Source organism: Natrix helvetica (genome assembly GCF_964273705.1).
Source record: "Natrix helvetica genome assembly, chromosome: 15".
Classification (NCBI taxonomy): domain Eukaryota; kingdom Metazoa; phylum Chordata; class Lepidosauria; order Squamata; family Natricidae; genus Natrix; species Natrix helvetica.
The window spans coordinates 4702063-4728200 of record NC_138565.1 but is presented as its reverse complement, the minus strand read 5'-3'; the positions used below and the strand labels follow the sequence as shown (position 1 = coordinate 4728200).

The 26138-nt window shown below is 46.3% G+C and overlaps 2 protein-coding genes across 9 annotated transcripts in view; one reads left to right on the top strand and one right to left on the bottom strand.

Annotated features, from left to right (window-relative positions):
* Positions 1-26138, top strand: part of ASTN2 (astrotactin 2) — a 279753-nt gene that overhangs the window by 200175 nt on the left and 53440 nt on the right. For 4 of the 8 annotated variants that reach the window (XM_081967205.1, XM_081967204.1, XM_081967206.1 and 1 more), the window contains 4 exons: positions 1823-1947; positions 2687-2791; positions 3489-3668; positions 24223-24488. In XM_081967205.1, coding sequence (XP_081823331.1) covers positions 1823-1947; positions 2687-2791; positions 3489-3668; positions 24223-24488 — 676 coding nt within the window. Of the gene's footprint in view, positions 1-1822; positions 1948-2686; positions 2792-3488; positions 3669-20238; positions 20361-20769; positions 20911-20941; positions 20972-24222; positions 24489-26138 lie in introns of those variants that run through there. The other 4 variants (XM_081967210.1, XM_081967208.1, XM_081967209.1 and 1 more) reach the window with 4 other exon arrangements.
* On the bottom strand, positions 10552-17573 carry TRIM32 (tripartite motif containing 32). Its single transcript, XM_081967346.1, has 2 exons — positions 17485-17573; positions 10552-13549 (listed from the first exon to the last, which is right to left on the bottom strand). Exon 2 carries the CDS (start codon positions 13494-13496, stop codon positions 11550-11552), a length of 1947 nt encoding a protein of 648 aa, XP_081823472.1. The 5' UTR covers positions 13497-13549; positions 17485-17573; the 3' UTR covers positions 10552-11549.

The window sequence follows — 26138 nt, the reverse complement described above, 5'->3', positions numbered from 1 at the left end:
GGCTCGCGGTTGAATGGCAGCGTTCGGAGTGTTTCGGAGAAGTCTGGCTGCATTTGAGGACTCTGTACACAATATTACGAGATGAGGCTGGCAGAAGGAGATGGCTCCAGGCAGCCACTTTGGCAAACTTTTCTCGTGACAGCCTCAAGTTGAGAAAAGTGCTTTGGTGATGCCAAAATACTCCATTTGCATTGGCACCCCAGTGCGGAGAGCAGATTGTTGTTGAGACTGGAAAGAGTCACTTCCATTCGTTCGGAATCGATCTGACTCTTTGGAAACATTCTAGGCAGTGGTGAAATGCAAAAAAACCCCGTTTACTACAGGTTCTGTGGGTATGGCTTGGCGGGCGTAGCTTGGTGGGCATGGCAGGGGAAGGACACTGCAAAATCTCCATTCCCATCCCACTCTGTGGCCAGCCAGAGGTGGTATTTGCCAGTTTGCTGAATTACTCAAAATTTCTGCTACCGGTTCTCCAGAACCTGCTGGATTTCACTCCTGCATCTAGGATGTTGCTAAACTCTTGGGTAATACCCCCCAAAATAGACCATGTATCTTAGAGGATTTGTGGGCTAAACCTACTTCTGGATTCTGATGGTTCCTTTTGAATGGGGGAAAAAAACCAGGTTTGATATATTCTGGATTCAGAAAGTTCTCTCTTCACTTCTGGATTCAAGATTCCCATTGAATGGGAAAATAAACTAGGTTTAATGTATTCTGGATTCAGAAAGTTCTCTCTTCACCTCGGGATTAAAGATTCCCATTCAATGGGAAAAGAAACCAGGTTTAATGTATTCTGGATTCAGAAGGTTCTATCTCCACCTCTGGATTCAAGATTTCCATTGAATGAGAAATCAGGTTTAATGTATTCTGGATTCAGAAGGTTCTATCTCCACCTCTGGATTCAAGATTTCCATTGAATGAGAAATCAGGTTTAATGTATTCTGGATTCAGAAGGTTCTATCTCCACCTCTGGATTCAAGATTTCCATTGAATGAGAAATCAGGTTTAATGTATTCTGGATTCAGAAGGTTCTATCTCCACCTCTGGATTCAAGATTTCCATTGAATGAGAAATCAGGTTTAATGTATTCTGGATTCAGAAGGTTCTATCTCCACCTCTGGATTCAAGATTTCCATTGAATGAGAAATCAGGTTTAATGTATTCTAGATTCAGAAGGTTCTCTCTCCACCTGTGGATTCAAGATTCCCATTGAATGAGAAATCAGGTTTGATGTATTCTGGATTCAGAAAATTCTCTCTGCACCTCTGGATTCAAGATTCCCATTCAATGGGAAAAGAAACCAGGTTTAATGTATTCTGGATTCAGAAGGTTCTATCTCCACCTCTGGATTACTTGAAATTTGGCACATATGTTCTTCTTGGCTTCTGGGTGATTGCTAAGAAAGGATTTTTCGAACTGACCATCAGATCATTAGTATTTCTTATATTATTATTATCACACTCTAATGCTAAGTTAGGCGTTCTACTCCCCCTCCCCACCTGAAAAGAACTCTGTTCCAACTGCCAGTTGAGCATGGGCAGCACGTGACTGCAGACTGGGTGTTTAGACATTCTACTTCCCCTCGCTACCTGAAAGGGAGAGAAGGGAACAACATAGGAGAGGATCAATGGGGCCCGCCTGAGGGAGAGAAGGGGAGTAGGAGAGGAGAGGCTTCTGTGGGGCAAGCCTGAGGGAGAGAAGGGGAGAGGAGAGGCCGATTGTGTCTTGGTCTCTTCCCTTCTGAATCCAAGTCAACGTCTCTCCACCCTCTCCAGATCGTGTCCAAATTATTCTGTTTCAATTCTCTGGTTTCTTTTCCTAGGGAGAACAATTTCATCAAGGACTTTCCCCAACTGGCTGATGCATTGGTGGTCATTCCTCTACCGGTTGAGGAACAGTGTCGTGGTGTGCTATCAGAACCTCTTCCTAACCTCCAACTGCTAACTGGTAGGAACCTTGACTTTTCTATGATGACACCATAGTCCTCCTCCTCCTCCTCCTCCTCTTCTTCTTTCTCCTCTCCCAATCTACTCCTTTCTAGCATTGATAATGTTCCCTAGTTGGGTCATGAAATATCTGCCAAGACAACCACCAAGCTTAGAGGTCACCAGTTGTCCTCCTCCTCCCTCTCCTCCTCCTTCTCTTCCTCCTCTCCCCAAACTCAATGTCAGGGTTCCAAATAGCATCCAAAAGTAAATCAGAGTCCAAGGCAAGTATTGCTCAAAGTTCCAATTTATTAAGAGAGCCATGTTGGCACATCTGTGGAAAACCCAAATCTCAAAGCTTCCCGGTTTTCCCCACCCAGTTGAAAATTCAAGATCTTGCTCCCCCAACCACAAGTCCATCCCATGGTCCAATCTCCCACTGCCATCCAATTCCGGTCAGGTGCAAAAACAAAGGATGACCTTGGCTTTCTAGAAAGAATGTTGTTATGACTACCTGTCATCTAACTTCGTACAATACATTTTCCCACAATAGAGAATGCCTAGTAGGATCATAGAAAGTGTGGCAGGCCAAAGATCCAAAAAGAAAAGATGGCCGCAGGCCTGACACCCTACTCCTTTCTAGCCCTGCTGACGTTCCCTGGCTGGGTCATGAAACATCTGCAAGGAAGCCGCCCAGCTCAGGGAGCACCAAGGACCCCAATGTTCAACCCTGAGCTACAGATGTTCTCTTCTATTGACAGGGGACATTCGATACGATGAAGCCATGGGCTACCCAATGGTTCAACACTGGAGGGTCCGGAGTAACCTGTACAGAGTGAAGCTCAGCACGATCGCCCTCTCGGCAGGTGAGCAGAAACAATTTGTAAGCATATTTTCAGATTTTACTTTTTTTTAACAAAAAAAAATGGCCGGTGCTCCTGGCAGACCCTCCCAGGTCTCACCCAAGGCTCGAATCTGTGCTGTTCTGTAACATCTTACTGATAAGATGTAACTCTAGCATCTATTGCAATACTCACTCTGTGTGTGTCTCTCTCTCTGTCTCTCTCCTCCATCTCCCCGCCTCCATCTCTCTCTTTCTCTCCCTTCTCCTCTTCCTCCTCCCTCTCCCTCCCTCTCTCTCTCGCCCCCTCCTCCTCCCTCTTTCTCTTTCTTTCTCCCCATCCTCCTCCTCTCTTTCCCTCTCTCTCTTTCTCTCCCTCTCCCCTCCTCTTCTTCCTCCCTCTCCCTCTTTCTCTCCGCCCTCCTCCTGCATCTCCCTCTCAATTTCTCTCCTACTCCTCCTCCCTCTCCCTATCTCTTTCTCCCCCTCCCCATCTTCCCCCTCCCCCTCCCTCTCTCTCTTTCTCCCCATCCTCCTCTTCCTCCTCCCTCTCCCTTTCTCCCCATCCTCTTCCTCCTCTATCTCCATCTCTTTCTCTCTCCCTCCTCCATCTGTCTCTCCCCCTCCTCCCTCTCCCCCCTCTCCCCCTGTCTTCCTCCTCCATTTCCCTCCCTCTCTTTCCTCCTCCTCCTCCTCCTCCTCCTCCTATTTTATCTTTCTAGGATTTGCAAATCTCCTGAAGATTCTGAACAAGGACAGCAGCCGTGAGGAACTGCTCTACTTCATCCAGCAGTATGGCTCCCATTACATAGCTGAGGGCTTATACGGCTCTGAATTCAGTTGCACGATTCACTTCCCAAGCAAGAAGATCCAACAGCAGCTCTGGTTGCAATATCAGAAAGGTAAGCAGCTCGAGAAAGAGAGCTGGCACTTTCTTCACCTTTCCCTACACTGGTGTTTTCTTTTTGAACTGGGCAGATCCAGTTGGGAGACCTGGAGCGCCTGTTCATCCCAATTTTGCAGCATTCCTATGGTCCTGTTTAGGCCAGGAAGTGCCTTTCTCTCAACAATTGTCCAGAATCATTCCTTTTTCTTCCACCAGGAGGGAGGGAAGGAAGGAAGAGAGGGACAAAGGAAGTGAGGATGAGAGGGAGGGAAGGAAGAAAAGAGGGAGGGCTGGAGGAAGGAAGGAAGGAAAGGCAAGAGGGAAGAAGGGTAGGTGGATGGGAGGGAGGGAGGAAAAGATGAAGAAAAGAGGGAGGGATGAGGGAAGGATGGAAGGAAAGACAAGAGGGAGGAATGAAGGATGGGTGGGTGGAAGAGAGGGAGGAAAAGAGGAAGAAAGGAAGAAAAGAGGAAGGAAGGACGGGTGGGTGGAAGAGAGGGAGGAAAAGAGGACGAAAGGAAGAAAAGAGGAAGGGAGGGAGGAAGGAAAGGAAAGAGGGAAGAAGGGTGGGTGGATGGGAGGATGGGAGGAAAAGGGGAAGGAAGAAAAGTGGAAGGGGGTGAGGGAGGGACGGAGGAAGGAAGGAAAGTAGGAAGGAAGGGCTAGAGGGAGGGATGAAGGAAAAGAGGAAGGGAGGGATGAAGGAAGGAAGAAAGGAAGAGCAAGAGGGATGAATGAAGGAAAAGAGGAAGGGATGGAGGGAGGGACGGTGAAGGGAGAGAGGGAGGGACGAAGGAAGGAAGGAAGGAAAGAAGAAAGGAAGGAAGGAAGGAAAGAAAAAGAAGGGAGAGAAGGAGGAATGAAGCAAGGGTAGGTGGGAGGGAGGAAGATATGAAAAATTGAAAAATAGGGGAGGGGGGGAGGAAAGAAGGAAGGAAGGAGATTAGAGAAGGAAGGGAGACATGGAAATTATTCTGAGAAGGAAGGAATGAAGGAGATAAATGAAGGTAGATATGGAAAATATTCTCAGAAGGAAATGGAAGGAAAGAGGGGAGGGAAGGAAGGAAAGAGATAAGAGAAAGAAGGAAGGGAGATATGGAAAATATTCTCAGAAGGAAAGAAGACATTACTTGGCTTCCCAAACTGTCTATTTTCTTATTATCATCCCATAATGTTGCCATAATAATGTGATTATTTCGAATTGCTCGAATTGCCTGCCTGAAGTCACATCCCAGGTCCTGGTTAATTAAGATTTATTCCCCATTACTTTCCTTGTTGAGCTGGTTTTGCAAACTTCTGCGTCTTCTTGGCCTCCTTTAATTCAAGGCCTTCTCAAGTGAAGAGAGGGAGACGTCTTGCTCTCTCTTTTTCCACCCACCTCTCTCTTTCCTTCTCCCCCCCCCCCGGCCCATCCGCACCCCTCGTTTTCACCCGCAGCCCCCCCTCCGTTTCTCTGCCTGCCGTGCTGTGGATCCTTGTCATCTGCTTTCCAGCCCCCTCAAAATTCCCCAGGGTGATTTGGGCAGGGTTTTTATTTTATTTTATTTATAAACGTGGCATAATTGAGCTGTCTGGCAATAGTTCTGTTTTTATCGTTTGTGACAATGAGAGTCTTTAAAGAAGGGTATTAATTCTGCCACAGATGCATTGTGCAATGTGATAAACAACCCGGTACCTCATTAAAGTGGGCAGTAAACTTTGGGCCTTTGAAGCTATGCCATGAGGATAAAACCCCGGAACTTCTCAGGTTTGTTGTTGCCAGGGGAGAGAGAGAGAGAGGGAGGAAAGGGAGGGAGAGTGAAAGGAAGGAAGGAAAGAAGGAAAGGAGATAAAAGAAAGAAGATCTGGAAAATAGTCTAAGAGGGAGGGAGAGAGGGAGAGAGGGAAGGAAGGAAGGAAGATATGGAAAATATTCTGAGGAAGGAAGGAAGGGGATAAAAGAAGGAAGGAAAATATGGAAAATATTCTAAGAGGGAAGGAAGGATGGAGGGAGGGAGGGAATGACGGAGGGAAGGAAGGAAGAAGAAGGAAAGAAAGGAAGGAAGGAGAAAGAAGGAAGATGGGGAAAATATTCTAAGGAAGGAAGAAGAAAGGAAAGAAAGAGAAAGAAGGAAGGAAGGAAAGAAAGAAGGAAGATCTGGAAAATATTCTAAGAAAGGAAGGAAGAAGTAAAGAAGGAAGGAAAGAAAGAGAAAGAAGGAAAGGAAGAAAGAAAAAGAAAGAAGGAAAGGAAGGAAGGAGAAAGAAGGAAGATGAGGAAAATATTCTAAGGAAGGAAGAAGGAAGGAAAGAAAGAAAAAGAAAGAAGGAAGGAAGATGAGGAAAATATTCTAAGGAAGGAAGAAGGAAGGAAAGAAAGAGAAAGAAGGAAAAAAAGAAAAGAAAAAGAAAGAAAGAAAGAAGATACGGAAAATATTCTGAGAAGGAAAGGCAGGGAGAGAGAGAGGGAGGGAGAGAAGAAAAGAGATAAGAGAAAGAAGGAAGGAAGATATTTGCTTCCCAAACTGTCTATTTTCCTATTATCGTCCCACAATGTTACCACTGGATTGTGATTGTTTTGAATTGCCTGCTTCGTTGTGAAGTCACATCCCGGGTCCTAGTTCAGTCAGGTTGATTCCCCCATTACTTTCATCCGTTCGGTTGGCCTCGCGACCCGTCGACTCTTGTCGGCAACTTTTGGGCCCATCCTTTAACTCAAAGTGAAGACGCCGAGACCTCTAGCTCTCTCCTTTTCCACCCACCCCACAACTGGACGCCAAGCGTCTTTCAAACTGCGGAGGAATTCAGAGATTACATCTATTGTACCACCCACTCTCTCCTCCCTGGGCAGATGGCTTCCGAAGGTTCCTTGAAACTCTTCGGGTTTTAAAAAATATCATTTTTCTCCCTCCCACCTTCCAATGACAACCAGAATTAGCTTCTTCGTAAAAGATCTTCCCATTTTGTTCCTTTACTTCAATAAAAGGTGTCAGCTTTTCTTCCCATTCACATTTTTATTGAGTTATAAAGTACTATCTGATAACCCGGAGTTGCCCCGGGGTATTTATTTATCTATAGCGGGGAAATGTCCAGACCAAACGTAATTTCTAATGTTGATTTTTTTTTTCCCCTTTACCAGAGGGAGCCCCCTTGTGGAGTACCGTGAAGCCGTTATCATGGCAACTCCATTGCGCTGTACAGTAGAAGCCATTTTACGGCGGTACAGTAGAAGCCATTTGAAGGCACAACAGGCTGTATCTTAACAGAACACACACCCTTCAAGGCTAAAAAGAGATTTAATTCTCAACTTACAGCTATTTGTTTAGTGACCAATAGCTGCTAACCCGGGTATTCATGTATCCCTCCTGCCATGAACGTCGCTGTAATTTCTAATGTTGGATTGTCCCCCTTACCAGAGGGGTAACTACTGTGGACTACTGTGAAGCTGTTACCATGGCAACTCCGCAGCGAGCACTGTACAGTAGAACCCATTTTAAGGCACAACAGGCTGTATCTTAACAGAACACACAACCCGAGGGGTTTTTAGAGATGTCTTACCCCCCCACAGGATTTGTTTCCAGAGGGTAAGTCACCTGTGTGCCGTGTTTGATCGAAATTGCTCCAGAATGACGCTGGAAATCACGCGCACTCAGACGCACCTAGGGAGAGAGACATTTTTATATAGATAGATTATACAATACAAACTATAACTCCATTCCAACTCTTGTTCATCTACATAGGACGGGAGTTCAATCCCAAGGAAGGCCTTTTTCCGGGACGATTCTCCCCCTTTCCAGAATTTGCATTGTCAAAAGCGCACGGATTCAGGAAAGGAATTCTTGCTTGCAATCCCACACGCAAGCGCACAACGGCAGCCGGTTTCCAAATGGCGCGTGCCACATTTGGGGAACGTTTTATTATTATCATTATTATTATTTCCCCCCCAGCCTGCACACTCAGTCAGGTGTTGCCGTTTTTATTTGGTTCCGGTTTCTCCTGGCAGCAAATGTATTCCTAGCCCGTTCCCTCTCGCTCTCCATCCCTCACCCTGCTGGTTGGGGGCCTTAAAGCAAAGATGAATGGTTTTTTTTTAACTCCAGCGGCAAAGCGAAGCACGGGGGGGGGGGGGAATGCTGGAGGAGGGTTGGCAGCCCCCACCCCCCCTTTCCTGGCAATTAATCATCTTTTTTTTTGCCGCATACATTTCCAGGAATAAATATCAAACCGGGAGCCGAGGTTGAGGTTGGGAGTGAGGCAGGCAGCCGGCTTTGAATCACGATCACATTGGCTCAGCAGTCTTGGCGTGTAGTTGGTGGAGTTTCAGGCCGCCTACACACACACACACACCTTTGTGCAATGAGTACAGCCTACAGGGTGACATTGACATTAATCCCAAGTGGTCCAAAGCCTCTCTGGATAATAGAAACCCTTCCTTCCTTCCCCTCCCTACTTTTGTTCCTCTCCCCTCCTCTCCCTCCCTCAGAATCCTTCCCCTCCCTCCCTTCATTCCCTCCTTTTTCTCCCTCCCTCAGAATCCTTCCTTTTCCTCAGAATCCTTCCTTTCCCTCCCTCCCTTCATTCCTTCCTCCTTTCTCTCCCTCCCTCAGAACCGTTCCTTCCCTTTCCTCAGAATCCTTTCTTTCCCTCCCTCCCTTCATTCCTTCCTCCTTTCCCTCCCTCCCTTCATTCCTTCCTCCTTTCTCTCCCTCCCTCAGAATCGTTCCTTCCCCTCCCTCCCCTCATTCCTCCCTCCGTTTATTTCTTCCTCTCTCCCTCCCTCAGAATCCTTCCTTCCCCTCCCTCCCTCCTTTCCCTCCCTCCCTTCATTTTTTCCTTTCTCTCCCTCCCTCAGAATCCTTCCTTCCCCTCCCTCCCTCCATTCCTCCTTCCCCTCCCTCCCTCAGAATCTTTCCTTTCTCTCCCTCCCTCCTTCCCTTCCTTCCCTCCTCCTTTCTCTCCCTCCCTCAGAATCCTTACTTCCCCTCCCTCGGAATCCTTTCTTTCCCTCTCTCTTCTCCCTTTCTGTCCCTCCCTTTCTCCCTCAAAATCCTTCCCTTCCCTCTCCTGTCCCTCCTTCTCTCCCTCCGAGTTCTTCCTTCCCTTCCTTCCTTCCTTCCTTCGAACAGAATCAAACTAAGGAAGGTGACTGCAGTTGAATCGTTCAATATCTTTTTATGTGGCGTTCAAATTCTGTCACACCGCAGCCTCTTTGGTTTTTAACAACCACCGCCAAAAAAATATCACACCTAAGTACACGCAGGAACCCAAAACACAATTTGGGCAGGTGACAAATCGCAACCATATGCTTAATAATTCACAGAAGGTATTCTTGTCGGAGCAAAACAGGGATGTTAAGTGCTGTCAGTTTGCTAGGAGGGGAAACCCGGAAGACTTCAAAACGAGGAAGGCGATGATATTCGGAGGAGACATATGGCGGAGGAGAGAGAGAGGGGAAAAGAAAACCCTCAATTCTCAGTATGTTTAGTGTTAGCTCGCTTTGTCTGGTCACGCTCCTCCTGCTTGCCGCAAATTGGTGGCCCTTGGAGGCTTTGAAAGTATGGCCCTCATCCCCGATAGGAAGTCAAAATCATTTTGTGGGCATCGGGATGCCCACACTGGCTATATCGGCTGGCTGGCGTTCAGAGAAGATGTTAAAGAGCCTCGGTGGTTACAAGGAGAGAGCAACCTAAACCATAAGGCTGTGAGTCGGGATTTGAGGGATAAATAGCAGCCTGTTTATCTTCTCTGTTACACAGCATTCCCCGAGCAAACCCGCCTAAGGCAGGTCCCTCAGATCCAAACGGACATTGCGTAGTCGAATAAGATCTAGTCTAAGTAAGAGCCACGGTGGCGCAGTGCTTAGAAATGCAGTATTGCAAGCCTAGCTCTGCCAGCTGCTCGCAGTTCGATCCTGACCAGCTCGAGGTTGACTCGACCTTCCCACCTTCCAAAGTCGGTAAAATGAGGATTGTTGGGGGGGGGGGGTAATGTGCCAACTCTGTAAACCGCTGAGAGAGGGTTGTAAAGCACTGCAAAGTGGTATATAAGTCTAAGTGCTATTCCTGCCTGTCTGCCTGCGCAGTAGTTAGAATGCAGAATTGCAGGCTAACTCTGCCCACTACCAAGAGTTTGATCCTGACCATCCCAAGGTTGACTCGGCCTTCCATCCTTCCGAGGTGGGTAAAAGGAGGACCCAGATTGTTGGGGGCAAGAGGCTGACTCTGTAAACCGCTTAGAGAGAGGGCTGTAAAAGCACTGCAAAGTGGTATATAAGTCGAAGGGCTATTGATATTGCTTGCTCCCTTTCTTCTTTCTCTCCCTCCCTTTCACCCTTCCTTCCTTTTCTCCGTCTCTTCTCCTTCCTTCCTTTTTCCCTCCCTCCCTCCCTGCCTTCCAATGCTGGAGTGGGCTGTAAAAGCACTGTGAAGCGGTATATAAGTCTACGTGATATTGCTATTGGGCCATCCCCAGCTGGGCCAACGCATCCAGATGTGTTTGCCCATGTCATCCAGCCTGAGGTGTGCCTTTTTAACTCACCCACCCAACTAGCCTTAAATAAAACCTAGCAGGAGGGCAGGGCCAGTGGCACCTTGCTGTGCCAAGGAATTTGGAGTCTCCTTGGCAGAGAGATCTGACTTAATACTACAAGAAGTATCTTCTTCCATCCGAAAGAGACACACATAGATTTTTGCCTCAAGTAGAAAGTCATCAGCCAGTGCAACGATGTGGAATGTCGGATTAAACGTATCATTTGTCACATCTGATCTTGTTGATACCCATTTCTCTCGCAATTGGGAAACTGTCAACTAGAAAAGTTGACCTTCCCAAACAATATTCTCCCTGCCCACCCCCAAAAAAGCCGGAAGATAGCTGAGTAATGAATTACAAAGGAGTAGAAGACAAAAAAAACCACACGCACCTCTAAACAAACATTCTTTGTTACAGACTCTTTAAAAGTTTCCAGTTTCTTTTCTTTTCTTTTTTTTTCTTTTCAAACCAAACAAGACCTACTTCACATCAGACAAGAGGCCTCAAGATGGGGAGGACGTACAAAAACGGGAGCGTTAAGTGGTTTTTCGGGAGACGTTCAAAAACAACAGCTAGACGTTTCCTCGAGGGTGGAGTGTTAGGGGGAAATCACAGCTGCGCCTAACATTTCCGAGATCCGTTGGGGTTGGCTTAAAAAGGAGTGCAATTGTCCCTTTTCGTAAAAGGTGCCAAGTGTGGGGTGTGAGAGAGCTGGCCAGGGGTTAGTGGATTAAAGCAAACACACAAACACAGGCATTTAGTATTTGCACACATGAATGGAGAAGAGACAACAAAAAAAAAGGATTTGGGGGACGAGAAGACAAAAGTGGACCACTTCCTAAATATCAGAATCGGGGGAGGGGGAGGAAAAACAGTTCACACAAAAAAATGAGATGGAAAGGATGGAAAATAGTCTTCCAAGTCCATCCAGCATCTTCTTAAGTGGGGTGTGAAGATGATTCCCCCTGACATTCCACTTCTTGCAGTTGACTCATTCTCTACGTCAGAACAGGGTCTGTTTTTTTTTCCGTACCGCCGGGTGATTTCACCGCAAACAATTTTACCGACCGCCTGCAGCTAAGAGCGTGAATCGAACGTTGTGTTTGGACAAATATTGCGTTGCCAGCCAGCTTCCCTTACTGAGACGTCATTCATTCAGGCTTGCGTTAGTTGTGTGTGTGTTAAAAAGAACAAACAAACACACTTGCAAACAGAAACGTGCAGTCTTTGATCTAGAATACACACGCTAAAAAATCGGAGCAACTATCACCCCAGTTTCTACATTTATGGCACAAACTGTTGGCACCATTGTCGGTCAACAGACCTTGGAAGAATTGATATGGGAGAAGGGGTGAAGGACAAAGATAAGTGTGTATGTGTTTTTCCCATCTTAAGGTGTCGAATACCTTCTCAAGTGGTAACTATAAATCTTAATGCAATGATCCCAACAGTCCAGGACCAACAACTGACCTTTGGGGGTGACAGCTATGCCAACGGGGCAGGTCAAACCTTCCCGGATAAGGATATTGTAGCCGCCCCCTTTGGGGAAATGTAAGATTTCTTTGCGGCTGCTGTCGGCCACAATCAGATCCCCCCGCGAGTCCACACACATGCCGGCGATACAGCGGAAATCTTCATTCTCGGAAAAAAAGTGACTGATTTGTCGGCCCAGCTGTCCGTCCGGACCGACGGAGCCGATGGAAAACCCACCTTCCAGGTGATGTTCGTGTTGGCGGTTCTCCAGATTCAGGCCCAGCCCCTGGGTGAAGTAGATGGTCCCTTCGGTGTCGCAAGTGACAAACTTAGGACGCACAGCGCTGCAAAGACAGGTGTACTTCACCACCCCGACTCCCCGGTCCACCGTGAAGCACCACAGCTTGCCTCCTTCAACATCGGTCACCACAAACTGCCCCGAGGGCAAGGCGGTGATGCCCCATGGCTTGCTCAGCTGGCTTCGGTGGCATGCCACGCAGTGCCCGTCCATGGTGTACACTTTCATTGAGTTGTCGTAGCTGTCGGTCACCCCGATCAGACCGTGGCAGTTCATGGTGACCGACAAGGGAGTCAGGTTGGGCAAGTCAGCCCCGAGGAAGCTGAGCACAAAACTGTCGATCCCGCTGGGGCTCCGGCGAATTTCCTTCAAAAAACCCTTACGGGTAAAGACTTGGATGCGGAAGTTGCCACGGTCTGCCACGAGGACCTCTCCTTGCGGGGTGACATGAAGGCTGACCGGCAGGTTGAACGTGCCTGGTGTGTTACCCTTTGAACCCATTTTCTTGAGAAAGTGGCACTGTTGGATGCTGGAGGTTGCCTCGGCCATCCTTGGCTTCGCCGGCGAAGAGCAATGGGACAATGGGTTGACCTCTTCTGCAGGGAGATCTGCTTCTCTGAAGGACCCTGATGCTTCCGCCATTGTCTCCATCAAGGTCTCCTCGACGTTGATGCTCCTGGGTTTCTTGACCACTTGTCCTATCTGGAGAGGTCCGATATGGCCAACCTTGAGGAGTTCCACCTCTTGTAGAGTCAGCTCTTTGGGAAGGCTGCTCATCAGCTCCGGTTCCTCCTCTTCTCCTTCGTCCTCCAGAAGGGCGATGTCTCCCTGTTTGATTTTGGCAAGGAAGTAATCGCAGCGCGAGACAATCTGGACCTCGGCAATGTTGAGGAGGTAAGCTTGCTCCTCCATGATCTGGCTGTTCACCTTCTCCACCTCGGAGAGGGAGCCGGTGAAGAACTTGCGCGACCTGGCCAACTCTTCTTGGACCTTGCGCTCTTCTTTGCCGTACTCTTGGAGGACGGCTTTGTACCTGCCTTGGAGGTCCTTCGAAACCCCTTCCAGGGACACCTTCCTCTTCTGAAGGTCCCCCATCAGCTCGCGGAGGCGGCCCAGCCTGGCCCCAAAGTCCCTCCTCTTCTCGTCAGCGGCTTCTTTGATGGCCACCACGTGGTGATGCTGGTGGAGGCATTCCGACTCTTTGCAAGGCTCGCACAGCACCAGGCTGCAGGTCCGGCAAAAATGCTTGGGCAGCCTCCGCCCACACGCCTTGCACATGAGAACGCCGACGGTCTCGCTCAGCCCCGCCGTGTCGATGATCTTCAAGACGGTCAGGTTGTCGGTCAGCTGAGCCAGGCCGGCGATCCGGGTGACTTTGCTACAGAAGGGACAACGGATGCCGTGGATGCTGCTGGCCAGGAGTTTCTCCGAGCACTGTTTGCAGATGGTGTGGCCGCAGTGGAGCAGTTTGGGTCGCAGGTGGTCTTCGGTGAAGCACTCCATGCATATGGGGCACTCCAAGACTTCGCGGAGGGCGTCCGAGTTGAGTTGAGGGGCAGCAGCCATGGCGGTGGAGGCAAGAGGAGATGGCTTGCATCGATTCCCCAGCTCTTTCTGACCTGTTTGGGGGGAAAAAAGAGAGAGAAATAAAATATGTGCAGCTCATGTTTCAAACGAGAAGCCCTTAAGCGTTCTCTGAGCTTGATTGTTTTCTTGAGGACGTTTCATGACCCAACTAGGGAACGTCATCAGTGCTAGATCAAGGATGATCATCAGCGCTTCCTACTTGCATTCATGAAACATCTGCAAGAAGACAACCAAGCTTAGAGAGCACCAGGACCCCACAGTACTCCTCCCCCTCCCCTGCAAACCCCACTCCCTTCTAGCACTGATGTTGTTCCCTAGTTGGGTCATGAAACGTTTGCAAGAAGACAACCAAACTGAGAGGACACCAAGGGCCCCACAGTCCTTCTTCTCCTTCTCTTTCTCCTCCTCCTTCACTGCTTCTTCTAACACTGATGATGTTACCTAGTTGAGTCATGAAACGTCTACAAGAGGACAACCAAACTGAGAGGGCACCAAGGACCTCTCAAAAAAGAAACAGGCAGATCTTATTTATTCAATGCATTTATGTAGCCCCTAGGAAAAGAGAGGGGGAGAGAGAGAATGAGAATTATGTCCACGTCTTTCTGGCAGTTAGTGGTGAATTTAACAGATGGATCCCAGGCCTGCCGAGTAGAAGACCACTAAGAAAAACATCTCAAGGACATCCAAAAGACATGTGGTGCATCACACCTGCCAAAGCAAAGCAGTGCAGATTTAAGCACCTAAACAAGTAAAGTTTTGATGATTTCTGGAACATCCCTTCTGGGAGGAAAACCAGCCTCTCTTCCAACTTAATAAAATAAACATTTCATTTGAAGCCTCCTCCTCACCCTGCAAACATAGACAGATATTTTAGCACCTGCTTAAAACTTGGAACGACCTTCCAAGGAGAGGAGAAATGAAAACGAAGGACAGCTAGGTTTTCTCACGCGCTAAACTCACAACCTTGCGAGAAATCTGCAGTGGGAGGAAGCAAGGTGTGAGAACTCGTGGAAGCAGAAAAGCAAATTGACATTGCCAGAGGTCTCTTCAAAACCCAAGGATAGAAGCTTAGAAGGTTTATTAAGAAAAGTGATTAATACTAATACTACTACTAATAATAATAATAATAATAACAACAACAACAACAATATCCCGTTTCCCAAATGACATGGTCATTCCTCATTGGGGGTATGAAAAATTCAGGCAATCCACTTGGTCAGAATTTAATTATTTGTGCTTTCCTTGAACATTGACATGAGATTCAACGGTAGCTACAGTGTTTTTAGTTGGAGTTTAATTTAGAGCTATATATTGTATGTGCATTTCTGGGTGCGGATATTTTATTCTGGGATGGAATGGAGAATGGAATGGAGAATGGAATATGGAATAGAATAGAATATGGAATAGAATGGAATAGAATAGAATAGAATATGGAAGGGATTGGAAGAGAAGAGGGAAGGGAAGGGAAGAGAAGAGGGAAGGGAAGGGAAGAGAAGAGGGAAGGGAAGTTTTTAAATGTTTTTTTTTTAATTGCCTGAAGGATTTGCAGTTATTGAAAGCTGCATAGGGTTGGGAAGGGCTTTGTGTAGCAATGTTTCAACCTTCCATGTCTCACCCTGAAGTTTAGAGGCCTTCTCCTCAATATCCAAGATGGCTTAGTCCCCAAGGATGAAGCCAGGATGATTTGGGGGGGCGGGTCGGTCAGCTTGAATTGGAAAGAGCTTTGAGATGTCCTTGGTGCTCTCTGAGCTTGGTTGTTTTCTTGCAGACGTTTCGTTACCCAACTAGGGAACAACATCAGTGCTAGAAGGGAGTGGGGTTTGCAGAGGAGGAGGAGGAGAACTGAGATCACCAAGGACCCCACAGTTGTCCTCCTTCCTCCACCTTCCTCTCCTTCTTCCCTGTCTTTCTTCTCTCTCTTTCTCCTCCCCCTTTCCCCAAACCCTACTCCTTTCTAAGACTGATGATGCTCTCTAGTTGGGTCATGAAACGCCTGCAAGAAAACCCCCAAGCTCCTAAACCACCAAGGACCCCACAGCCATCGTCCTCCTCCTCCCTGCAAATCCCACTCCCTTCCAGCACTGATGACGTTCCCTAGCTGGGTCATGAAACGTCTGCAAGAAAACTACGAAGCGCAGAGCACCAAGGAGCCCTCATTTCAACCCTGAGCTAAGAACATTCTCCTTTATTGGAAATTATTAGTGTTTCGGCAGACATGATCTAAAACGGAGCGGGTTCCCCCCCCCAAAAAAAAAACATTGTGCTACTCTTCTTTTTTGGAAATCCGCATGATTTCTGAGGTCTGAGAGCCCACCGGCTTCCAAAGAGCCCTGCAGAGGTCTTAGTTAGAATAAAATAAAATAAAGAGGAAATAGAATAGAATAGAGCAGAGCAGAATAGAATAAGGAATAGAATAGAATAAGGAATAGAATAGAGCAGAATAGAATAATAGAATAAGGAATAGAATAGAGCAGAGCAGAATAGAATAAGGAATAGAATAGAATAAGGAATAGAATAGAGCAGAATAGAATAATAGAATAAGGAATAGAATAGAATAGAGCAGAATAGAATAAGGAATAGAATAAGGAATGGAATAGAATAGAATAGAATTCTTTATTGGCCAAGTGTGATTGGACACACAAGGAATTGGTCTTTGGTGCAGATGCTCTCAGTGGACATAAAAAGACAAGATACATTTGCCAAGCACCATAAGGTACAACACTTAATGATAGTCAGAGGGTACAAATAAGCAATCAGGAAACAAACCCACCCAGACGTTGGTAGGGCCCATCCCCAGAAAGCATCTGCATGGGTTAAAAGCGATCCAGTCTAGCAAGACGAAAGATTTCTGGGCCCAATCTTAAAGAGCAAGGCATTGCTTGGAGGGTGCAAAATATATATATATGCCATTAATCCAGAATTCAGTTGATGAAAGTGGGGGGTGGACGGTGGACTTTGCCTTATCCAGGGGAAGGGGCGGTTGGGAGTCGCTTCCATCCTCCAAGGGACGGGTTGCCTTTGAAATATTAAAATAATGCAATGAAATAAATTAAATTAAATAATTGTAGGGCCCTGCACCAGCTTGCCTAACGCCCCTGTCCTACTCTTCCCCCATTGATTCGTACCCATTCCCTGCTTACGTTCCTTCTTATTCCTGTTCTCTTGGGCATGAGTGACAAGCGAAATAAATCAATATTTTGCTCCAGGGGGGAGAGAGAGAGAGAGAGAGAGAGAGAGAGAGAGAGAGAGAGAGAGAGAGACAGAGAATGAAAGAAAGAAAGAAAGAAAGAAAGAAAGAAAGAAAGAAAGAAAGGAAGGAAGGAAGGAAGGAAGGAAGGAAGAAAGAAAATAGATGATTAGGAGCTCTATACAGAGAGAGGGGGAGGGAGGGAGGGAGGGAGGGAGGGAGGGAGGGAGGGAGGAGAGAGAGAGAGAGAGAGAGAGAGAGAGAGAGAGAGAGAGAGAGAGAGAGAGAGAGAGAGAGAGAGAGAGACGCCTTGGGCTCCTTATGTCGGGGTTGCGCATTTGAACGTCCCTCCGATGTTTTGCACGGGTGGCGGGTGGGCTTCCCAAACGACCATCCAGGAAGGGATCGCTCCACCTTTAGGATGCCCGGAATGGTGGGGGAGGGGCAAAAAAAGGAAGGGGGGGCTTTGCAAGATCAGATTTCTTGGGGTTTGCAGGAGGGGAGGGTTGAAGAAGCCCCTTTGTCATGGTCCCAAGTTTTGCACGGGGAGGGGGAGACACACACACACAAACAGAGAAATCTTGCAAGCACTGGAGTCTTCTGCAAAGGAATTTCTTGAGCAAATGTGGGTGGGGGTGGGAACCCCCCCCCCCAAAGGGGGCGATGGCGGGGGATGAGGATGATGGGGGTGGTGCATGAGGTCACCCACTTCCTTCCCTCTGCCCCCCCTTCCCCCTTCCCCATTCCCCCCCCCCCCGGCAAAGGAGAGCCCCTCCCTACCTGCCGCTTTTCCTCTCTCGTAGACGCGCCAACCTTTTGTCGTTTCTTTCCCCCCTCCCTCTCTCTCTCTCTCTCTCTCTTCCGTGCTCCACGCCTGCGCAAAGAAGGGAGGCTGCTTACCCCCCCCTACACACCCCCACCCACTCTCTTCCTTCCCTCTCGTCGCCAGGCATGATGGGAGTTGTGGTGCTTTTGCCAACCTCTGGAAAGCAGCCCAAGAGGGAGTCCTTCCTGGATGCCAGCAGAAGGGAGGGAGGGAAGGAGGAGGTGGTTTCGCTTTTGCTTTGTTTGTTTGTTTACGCTCAATGAATCGAGATCTTTAAGGCGTTGCCTGCACGGGTTTAAATTCGAAGAAAGGAAAGAAAGAAAGAAAGAAAGAAAGAAAGAAAGAAAGAAAGAAAGAAAGAAAGAAAGAAAGAAAGAAGAAAGAAAGAAAGAAAGAAAGAAAGAAAGAAAGAAAGAAAGAAAGAAAGAAAGAAAGAAAGAAAGAAAGAAAGAAAGAAAGAAAGAAAGAAAGTTTGGTCCTTCCGTAGCTCAGTGTTGAGGTTTAGACTAGAATAGGAATAGGAATGGAACAGGAATACAGAAGAGGAGAGGAGCAATATAGCAATAAATATGAAAATAGAATAGGAATATAGACCAGACTATGAATATAGAAGAGAAGAGAAGAGAATAAGAATATAGAAGAGAAGATAGTAGGAATATAGAATAGAATAGGAATATAGAAGAGACTATGAGTATAGAATAGGAATATAGAAGAGAATAGGAATACAGAATAGGAATATAGAAGAGAAGAAAATAGGAATAGAGAAGAGAATAGAATAGGAATATAGAACAGAATATGAATATGAATATAGAATAGAATAGAGGAGAGGAGCAATATAGAAGAGAAGAGAATAGGAATATAGAATAGAATAGAATAGGAATATAGAATAGAATAGGAATATAGAAGAGAACAGGAAAATGAATAGAATAAAATAGGAATAGAGAGGAGAGGAGAGGAGCAATATAGAAGATAATATGAGAATAGAATAGAATATGAATAGAGAAGAGGAATATAGAAGAGAAGAATATCAATATAGAATAGAATAGAATTCTTTATTGGCCAAGTGTGATTGGACACGCAAGGAATTTGTCTTTGGTACATGTGCTCTCAGTGTACATAAGAAAAATAAAATAAAATATATTCGTCAATAATCATAAGATACAACACTTAATGATAGTCATAGATTAAGCAATCAAATCACACTAGGAAACTAAATAAAACAATATAAATTCTAAAGATACAAGCAACCTGGTTATAGCTAGAAGTGGGAAGAGACAGCCTTGGTTTCCCCCCCCCCTCCCCCTTTGAATGTTATTTGAAATGGCTTGGAGACTCAGTTCGAAAAGGAAATGTTTGGAGTACATAAAACAATGCATGGATACTTTGTAAAGTTAGCGGCCTCTCCCAAGTTGAAACTGGAAAGTAAAATGTCACAGCAAATATCATTTTACTGCACAAGTCTTGGCCATCAAATTAAGCACGAGTCAGAGGTGAAATTCAGCAGGTTCCGACCAGTTCTGGAGAACCGGTAGCGGAAATTTTGAGTGGTTTGGAGAACCGGCAAATGCCACCTCTGGCTGCCCCCAACCCCATCTATTCTCTGCCTCCCAAGTCCCAACTGATCAGGAGGAAATGGGGATTTTGCAGTATATTTCCCCTGGAGTGGGGAGGGAATGGGGATTTGGCAGTATCCTTGCCCTGAACTGGGGAGAGAATGGAGATTTTGCAGTATATTTCCCCTGGAGTGGGGAGGGAATGGAGATTTTGCAGCATCCTTCCCCCTGGACTGGGGAGGGAATGTGGATTTTGCAGTATCCTTCCCCTGGAGTGGGGAGGGAATGGGGATTTTGCAGTATCCTTCCCCTGGAGTGAGGAGGGAGAGGGGATTTTGCAGTATCCTTCCCCTGGAGTGGAGAGGGAATGGGGATTTTACAGTATCCTTCCACTGGAGTGGGGAGGGAATGGAGATTTTGCAGTATCCTTCCCCTGGAGTGGGGAGGGAATAGAGATTTTGCAGTATCCTTCCCCTGGAGTGGGGAGAGAATGGGGATTTTGCAGTATCCTTCCCCCGGAATGGAGAGGGAATGGGGATTTTGCAGTATCCTCCCCCTGCCACGCCTACCAAGCCACGCCCACAGAACAGGTAGTAAAAGAATTTTGAATCCCACCAATCAGTGCAGATTCAATTTTGAATCCCACCAATCACTTGCAATATTGCATTGTCCTTATCACCCTGTTATGTAGTGTGTTATCATAGAATAACAGACTTAGAAGGGACCTCGGAGGTCTTCTAGTCCAACCCCCTGCTCAAGCAGGAGAATTTATACCATTCTGGACAAATGATTGTCCAATCTCTTCTTTAAAACCTCCAGCGATGGAGTACCCAACTAAAGTAGAATAAAATATGAATTAAAATATAAGAATGAAGATGTGGCATAAAAGGGACAGTTAGAAGCTTTTCTAGGAAGGAAATGTCATCAGCCTTCAACCACAACTTGTTCCAGCAAACGTCCCTATGTCAAAAGTCCAAAACCACAAGGTTCAATTAAAGTTTGTTAATGGCACGTAGTCCATACCTGTAACAAAAGGAGAAGTAAGCCCCCCATCTCCTTATAAGGCTTTTTCCTCAAGGTAACCAATAAGAAATGAGTTAAGTATTTCCAAGTTATGCTGTCTTTGAGAATGTATAAGAACGCGTGCTTCCATAATGTTCAGAATTTGCAATGTTAGCCACGTGCTAACTTTCTGAACCTGGCTGCCAAATAAACTCCTCCTGTATCCTGAGAAGTCTAAAGACTTGTCATTTTCTGCAACGCAGCAACATCTGGAGGCAAGTCGTTCCACGGATTAATTGTTGATTCACTGTCAGGAAATTTTTCTTGTTCCTAGGTTGGGTTCTCTCCACGATTAGTTTCCATGCGTTGCTTCGCGTGCTTTGGGGAATAGGTTGGTGGGCGGGGGGGGGGGCTCTTCTTTTGAGGCAGCCCCTGAGATATTGGAAGACTGCTATCATGTCAGAAGGCAGAATAATAGCGTACCACTTCTTACCTCTTCGAGAAGAGATTGTACTGCCATTTTGTCCGAAATGGTTTAGGGTCTCCTGCTTGGGCGGGGGTGGGGGTTGGACTAGATGACCTACAAGGTCCCTTCCCACTCTGTTAATCTGAAGAAGGGGGGGCGGAGTTTTCTAAAACTTTGCAAAACTCTCAATTCCCCCTTATTGCTATGCTTTTGCTTCTGGCGTTATTGCTTTGGAAATCCACTGGAGGGCAGCATCGCTCCACCGAAACCCTCTTTAAGCCGTTTACAAAATGGTCTCCGTTGTTCCCGGGGCTGAAAAAAGAGGAGAGAATTTATAGCTCAGCTGTTTTCACGGTTAGGTTTGTATTTAATATATATTCATTTACCACATCGGTGCTTAAGTCCTTTCAGGCTTTGGAGGTGTGTTGTGTTGTGTGTGTGTTATTATCCACATTTGCATATTGAATAGTCATTTATTGCTAAAGGCTACAATGCAATACAATAGCAGAGTTGGAAGGGACCTTGGAGGTCTTCTAGTCCAACCCCCTGCCTAGGCAGGAAAACCCTTTGCCGTTTCAGACAAATGGCTACAGTTTGTTGGAGTTGGAAGAAATGTCCTTCTGGGTTCAATTCCAAGCGGGGAGGGGAAAAGACACTGGAAACAATGGTGGCTGCTTGGAAAGATGGTTTAATGGTGGACGGGACCACATTTGTTTGAGGTTCTGGGCTAAAAGGGCAGAGATGCTGAGAATGCCCTGGGTTTTATGCCCTCTCTGGGCTTTTGAATTTGAGCTTGTGTTGTAGGCTGCCCTGAGGCTCAACCACGCGTCTACCCATGTGGTGAGATGGGTAGAAGGCTAATCCTACCTTTGTTGGATCTGAGGGCATTTGCCTATGAATAGACCCAGCTATCTCTTTAACTCTTAAGTGTTGGCAGGTGCTTGAGTTCGGGGTTGGACTAGATGACCTACAAGGTCCCTTCCAACTCTGTTAATCTGTTAAATTCCACTGACATTGCTGTGGGCTATTGAAGATGGTGGGGGGTGATTAAGAATGAGTCTGTTTCCTGCCTAAAAAACATGTTTCTCCATTTCTCATCCAAGGGAATGTAGCATTCTGCTACATTATATATATATTATATATTCTTTTTAAAGAATATTTCTTTTTTTTAAGGAGGGGGGAGTGCTAACCTCCTACAATAGCAATGGATGGAAACTAATCAAGGAGAGATTCCATCTAGAAATAAGGAGGAATTTCCTGACAGAACAATGGAAGGGAAGTTGTGGGAGCTTCATCCCTGGAGGCTTTGAAGGAAAGACTGGACTGCCATCTGTCAGAAATCCTACAGGGTCTCCTACTTTGGGGGTGGACTAGATGACCTACAAGGTCCCTTTTCCAACTCTGTTATTCTGTAATTAATCAGTTTAATTACAGCTTTCCTTCAGAAATTGTAGGAACTTCATCACTGGAAGCTTTTAAGAAGAGACTGGACTGCCATCTGTCAGAAATAGTGTAGGGTCTCCTGCTTATGGGGGGGGGGGGGGTTGGACTAGATGACCTACAAGGTCCCTTCCAACTCTGTTAAGGAACGAGAAAACTATGCTAAATGACAAAGACACAAAAACATCAGTCACCTGCTGTTGTCTTCAACCTGGTTTATTTGCCAGTCAGAAACAAACTATGATGGTACATAGTTTTTAATTTTTTTAATACCCTCGAACTGTGTTGTTCTTGAATACTCAAGAAATGGTATTCAAAGTCCAATTCCTTTATTTTTAAGCTGAGTAAATTTGAAAAGGCGAATAACTACTAGAGGCTCCTCAACTTACGCCCTCGGCCGAACCCAACATTTCTACGGCTGAGTGAGGCGTTTCCCAAATGTATTTTGTCCCATTTTACGACCTTTCTGGCCACCGTTGTTAAGTGAATCACTGCCATTGTTAAGTTAGTCACACGGTCGTTAAATGGCTTTGTTTGTCAGAAGGTCGCAAAAGGGGACTGCGTGATCCGGGGACACACCAACTTGAGTGCGGGGTTGGACTAGATGACCTACAAGGTCCCTTCCAACTCTGTTAATATGAGTCAGTGGCCAAGCATTTGGATTTTGATCATATGATGACTGGAAAAGCTGCAAGAGTGAAAACAGTCGTCAGGGTTTTTTTTTTAGTGTCATTGTAACTTTGAATTTTATACCCTGTTCTAGAGTCTCTCTTTGAAGAAGATGGAGTTGAAAAATGTGAAATATAAATAAGTAAACAAACGCCCACTAATTCTGCCACAATCTGATTAGTGTATATCCCTTTTTTTTTCTGCTCCGGCCTATTCTAATCTTCTGGATTTTGAATGCTTTGGGTAGTTTCAAGACTACAGAATAACAGAGGTGGAAGGGACCTTGGAGGTCATCTAGCCCAACCCCCTGCTCAGGCAGGAAACCCTACACCACTTCAGACAAAGGGTTATCCAGCATCTTCTTAAAAACTTCCAGTGTTGAAGCATTTACAACTTCTGGTGGCAAGTTGTTCCACTGACTAATTGTTCTAACTGTCAGGAAATTCCTCCTTAGTTCTAAGTTGCTTCCCTCCTTGATTAGTTTCCACCCATTGCTTCTTGTCCTACCCTCAGGTGCTTTGGAGAATAGCTTGACTCCCTCTTCTTTGGGGCAGCCCCTGAGATATTGGAAGGCTGCTATCATGTCTCCCCTAGTTCTCTAGACTAACCCGAGGAGATATTTAAAGCTAACCAGACTAATGTGAGGGGATGTTTAACCCTAACACTAGCTAGTTGTGCAGCACAGTTGCTGGGTTTGTAAACAATCTGGTTTTCTCTATTTGGTTGTGCAAAGGTCGCAAACATTTAACAGAATGAGTTGGAAGGGACCTTGGAGGTCTTCTAGTCCAACCCCCTGCTCAGGCAGGAAAACCTATCCCATTTCAGACCAATGGCTATCCAACCTCTTGTTAGAAGTCTCCTGTGAACCTCTGGTTCACAAGTCCGCAAGGCTTGGCAAACAATCTTTCAGAGGAATATTTATCCACACGAACCTTATCTCGCTTGGAGAGCTGCCAGATAACTAAGTTTCCAAACGGCAGGGCAAGGCAAAACTTGGCACTGAGTCTCTTATAGTCACAAACAGAGCTTTCCACTCTTGGCACGACCGAAGGAACGAATTGTTTCCTGCAAAAGCCCCCTCCCCATTCCCTCCTCTTTTGTTTCCTCTGGGAGGGGCCAATCACTTACAAGGTGTGGCTTTACTCCCAAGTCGACCCTGCTTTCTTAGTTGTTCTTGTCTTTTGGCAGCTCTGCGCATGCGCACACTGGGAACAGGCTCCAGCTGTTCCTCTGCCTCACTGCTGTCTAACTCCAAAGGCAGCTGATAACTGGCATACGGCTCTGTCCCCATCTCTGCCTCCAACACAGAGCCCTCATCAGAGCCTTCCCCAGACTCCAGGACTGGCCCATCTTCCTCCCCGACCTCCTCACTGTCCGACTCTGCAGCCAGCTCCACTGGCTACCGGTGGCCCACAGCAAGAAGAACAGAGCTGGAGGTCTTCTAGTCCATCTTATTAAGCGATTCATTTATTTAAGGCATAAAACCTCAGTGCAATCAGAAATTGCCTTTTCCTTCTTTAATTCTCTCTCTGTTTTCCCTCCCTGCTTTGTTTCCCAATCAGAAACCACGGAGCTTGGGAACAAGAAAGAGCTCAAGTCCATGCCTTTCATCACTTATCTCTCTGGCCTGCTGACCGCCCAGATGCTGTCCGACGATCAGCTGGTTTCTGGCGTGGAGATCCACTGCGAAGAGAAAGGCCGCTGCCCTTCGACTTGCCATCTGTGCCGCCGGGGAGGCAAGGAGCAGCTGAGCCCCACCCCGGTCCTTCTGGAGATCAACCACATTGTCCCTCTGTATATGCTCATCCAGGACAACGAGACCCGGGAGGTGAGAAGGGAGGGAGCAGAAGCTGAGCAAAGAGCCGTAATAGATGGCGATTGGATGGATGGGTGGGTGGGTGGATGAGAGAGAGAGAAAGAGAGAGAGAGAGAGACACAGAGAGAGAGAGAGAGAGAGAGAGAGAAAGAGAAAGAGAGAGAATAGGTCGACAGACAGACAGACAGACAGATAGACAGACAGGCAATAGATAGAAAAGGAAGACAGACAGACAGACAGACAGACAGATGAGGAAGACAGAGGGATGGATGGATGGGTGGATGGATGAGAGAGAGAGAGAGAGAGAGAAAGAGAAAGAGAGAGAATAGGTCGACAGACAGACAGACAGATAGACAGACAGGCAATAGATAGAAAAGGAAGACAGACAGACAGACAGACAGACAGACAGATGAGGAAGACAGAGGGATGGATGGATGATAGATAGATAGATGATAGATAGATAGATGAGAGATAGAGATAGATGATAGATTGATAGATAGATAGATAGATAGATAGATAGATAGATAGATAGATGATAGATGGATGGATGGATGGATGGATGGATCGATCGATGATAGATGATAGATAGATAGATAGATAGATAGATAGATGATAGATAGAGGATAGATAGATAGATAGAGGATAGAGATAGATGATAGATAGATAGATAAATAAATAATTAGATAATTAGATAAGGGATAGAGATAGATAGATGATAGATAGATAGATGATAGATAGATAGATAGATAGATAGATAGATAGATGATAGATAGATGATAGATAGATAGATAGATAGATAGATAGATAGATAGCGATAAATAGATAGATAGATAGATAGATAAATAGATAAATAGATACTGTAAATAGATAAATAGATAAGGGATAGAGATAGATGATAGACAGACAGACAGACAGACAGACAGACAGACAGACAGACAGACAGATAGATAGAGAGATACTGTATTTTTCGGACTATAAGATGCACTGGAGTATAAGATGCACCATGATTTTGAAGAGTTAAATTAAAAAAAAAGGTTTTGCACTCTGCAGGCCATCCCTTCCAAGGAGGGATGGGGTAAGGAGGAAGGCACGAGAGAGAGAGGTGGATGGATAGATGGATGGATTATAGAAGTACATAGACAGCGAATGGAAGGAGGGATGGGTGAATGGAAGGAGGGATGCACAAAAGAGGGATGGATGGATGAGTGAGTGGATGGATGGAGACAGAGACAAATTCTATAGGCCCACGGAGTATATCAAGATGTACTCCTTGGTCTACAAGGTGTCTGGATGATGCCCTGGGCTAATGGGACTTCCTTCCTCTTCCCGAGTGTTTGTTTTCTTTCTGCAAGAAAGCCACTTCCGCCTCTCCAAGCAAACAAGGGGGATGTTTACTTTATTGCTCACTGGTTTGCGGGTGTGAAGCAAAATGGAAACACACAACTCGCTGTTCGCCGCTTAGTCGACTCACAGGACCTGTTTTGATGGCTACAAAACACGGCATTGGAACTGCCCTCGCGGTGTTTCAATAAGCAGGAGTTTCCATTCTCCCCTCTCCTTGCAATGAAAGCCCAGATCTGAGCCCCGTGTGAGAGAGGCCACATGTTTGGCCTCCTACGGCACCTACGAACGTGTTTTGTTTGGAAACTTTGGCTTCCTCCC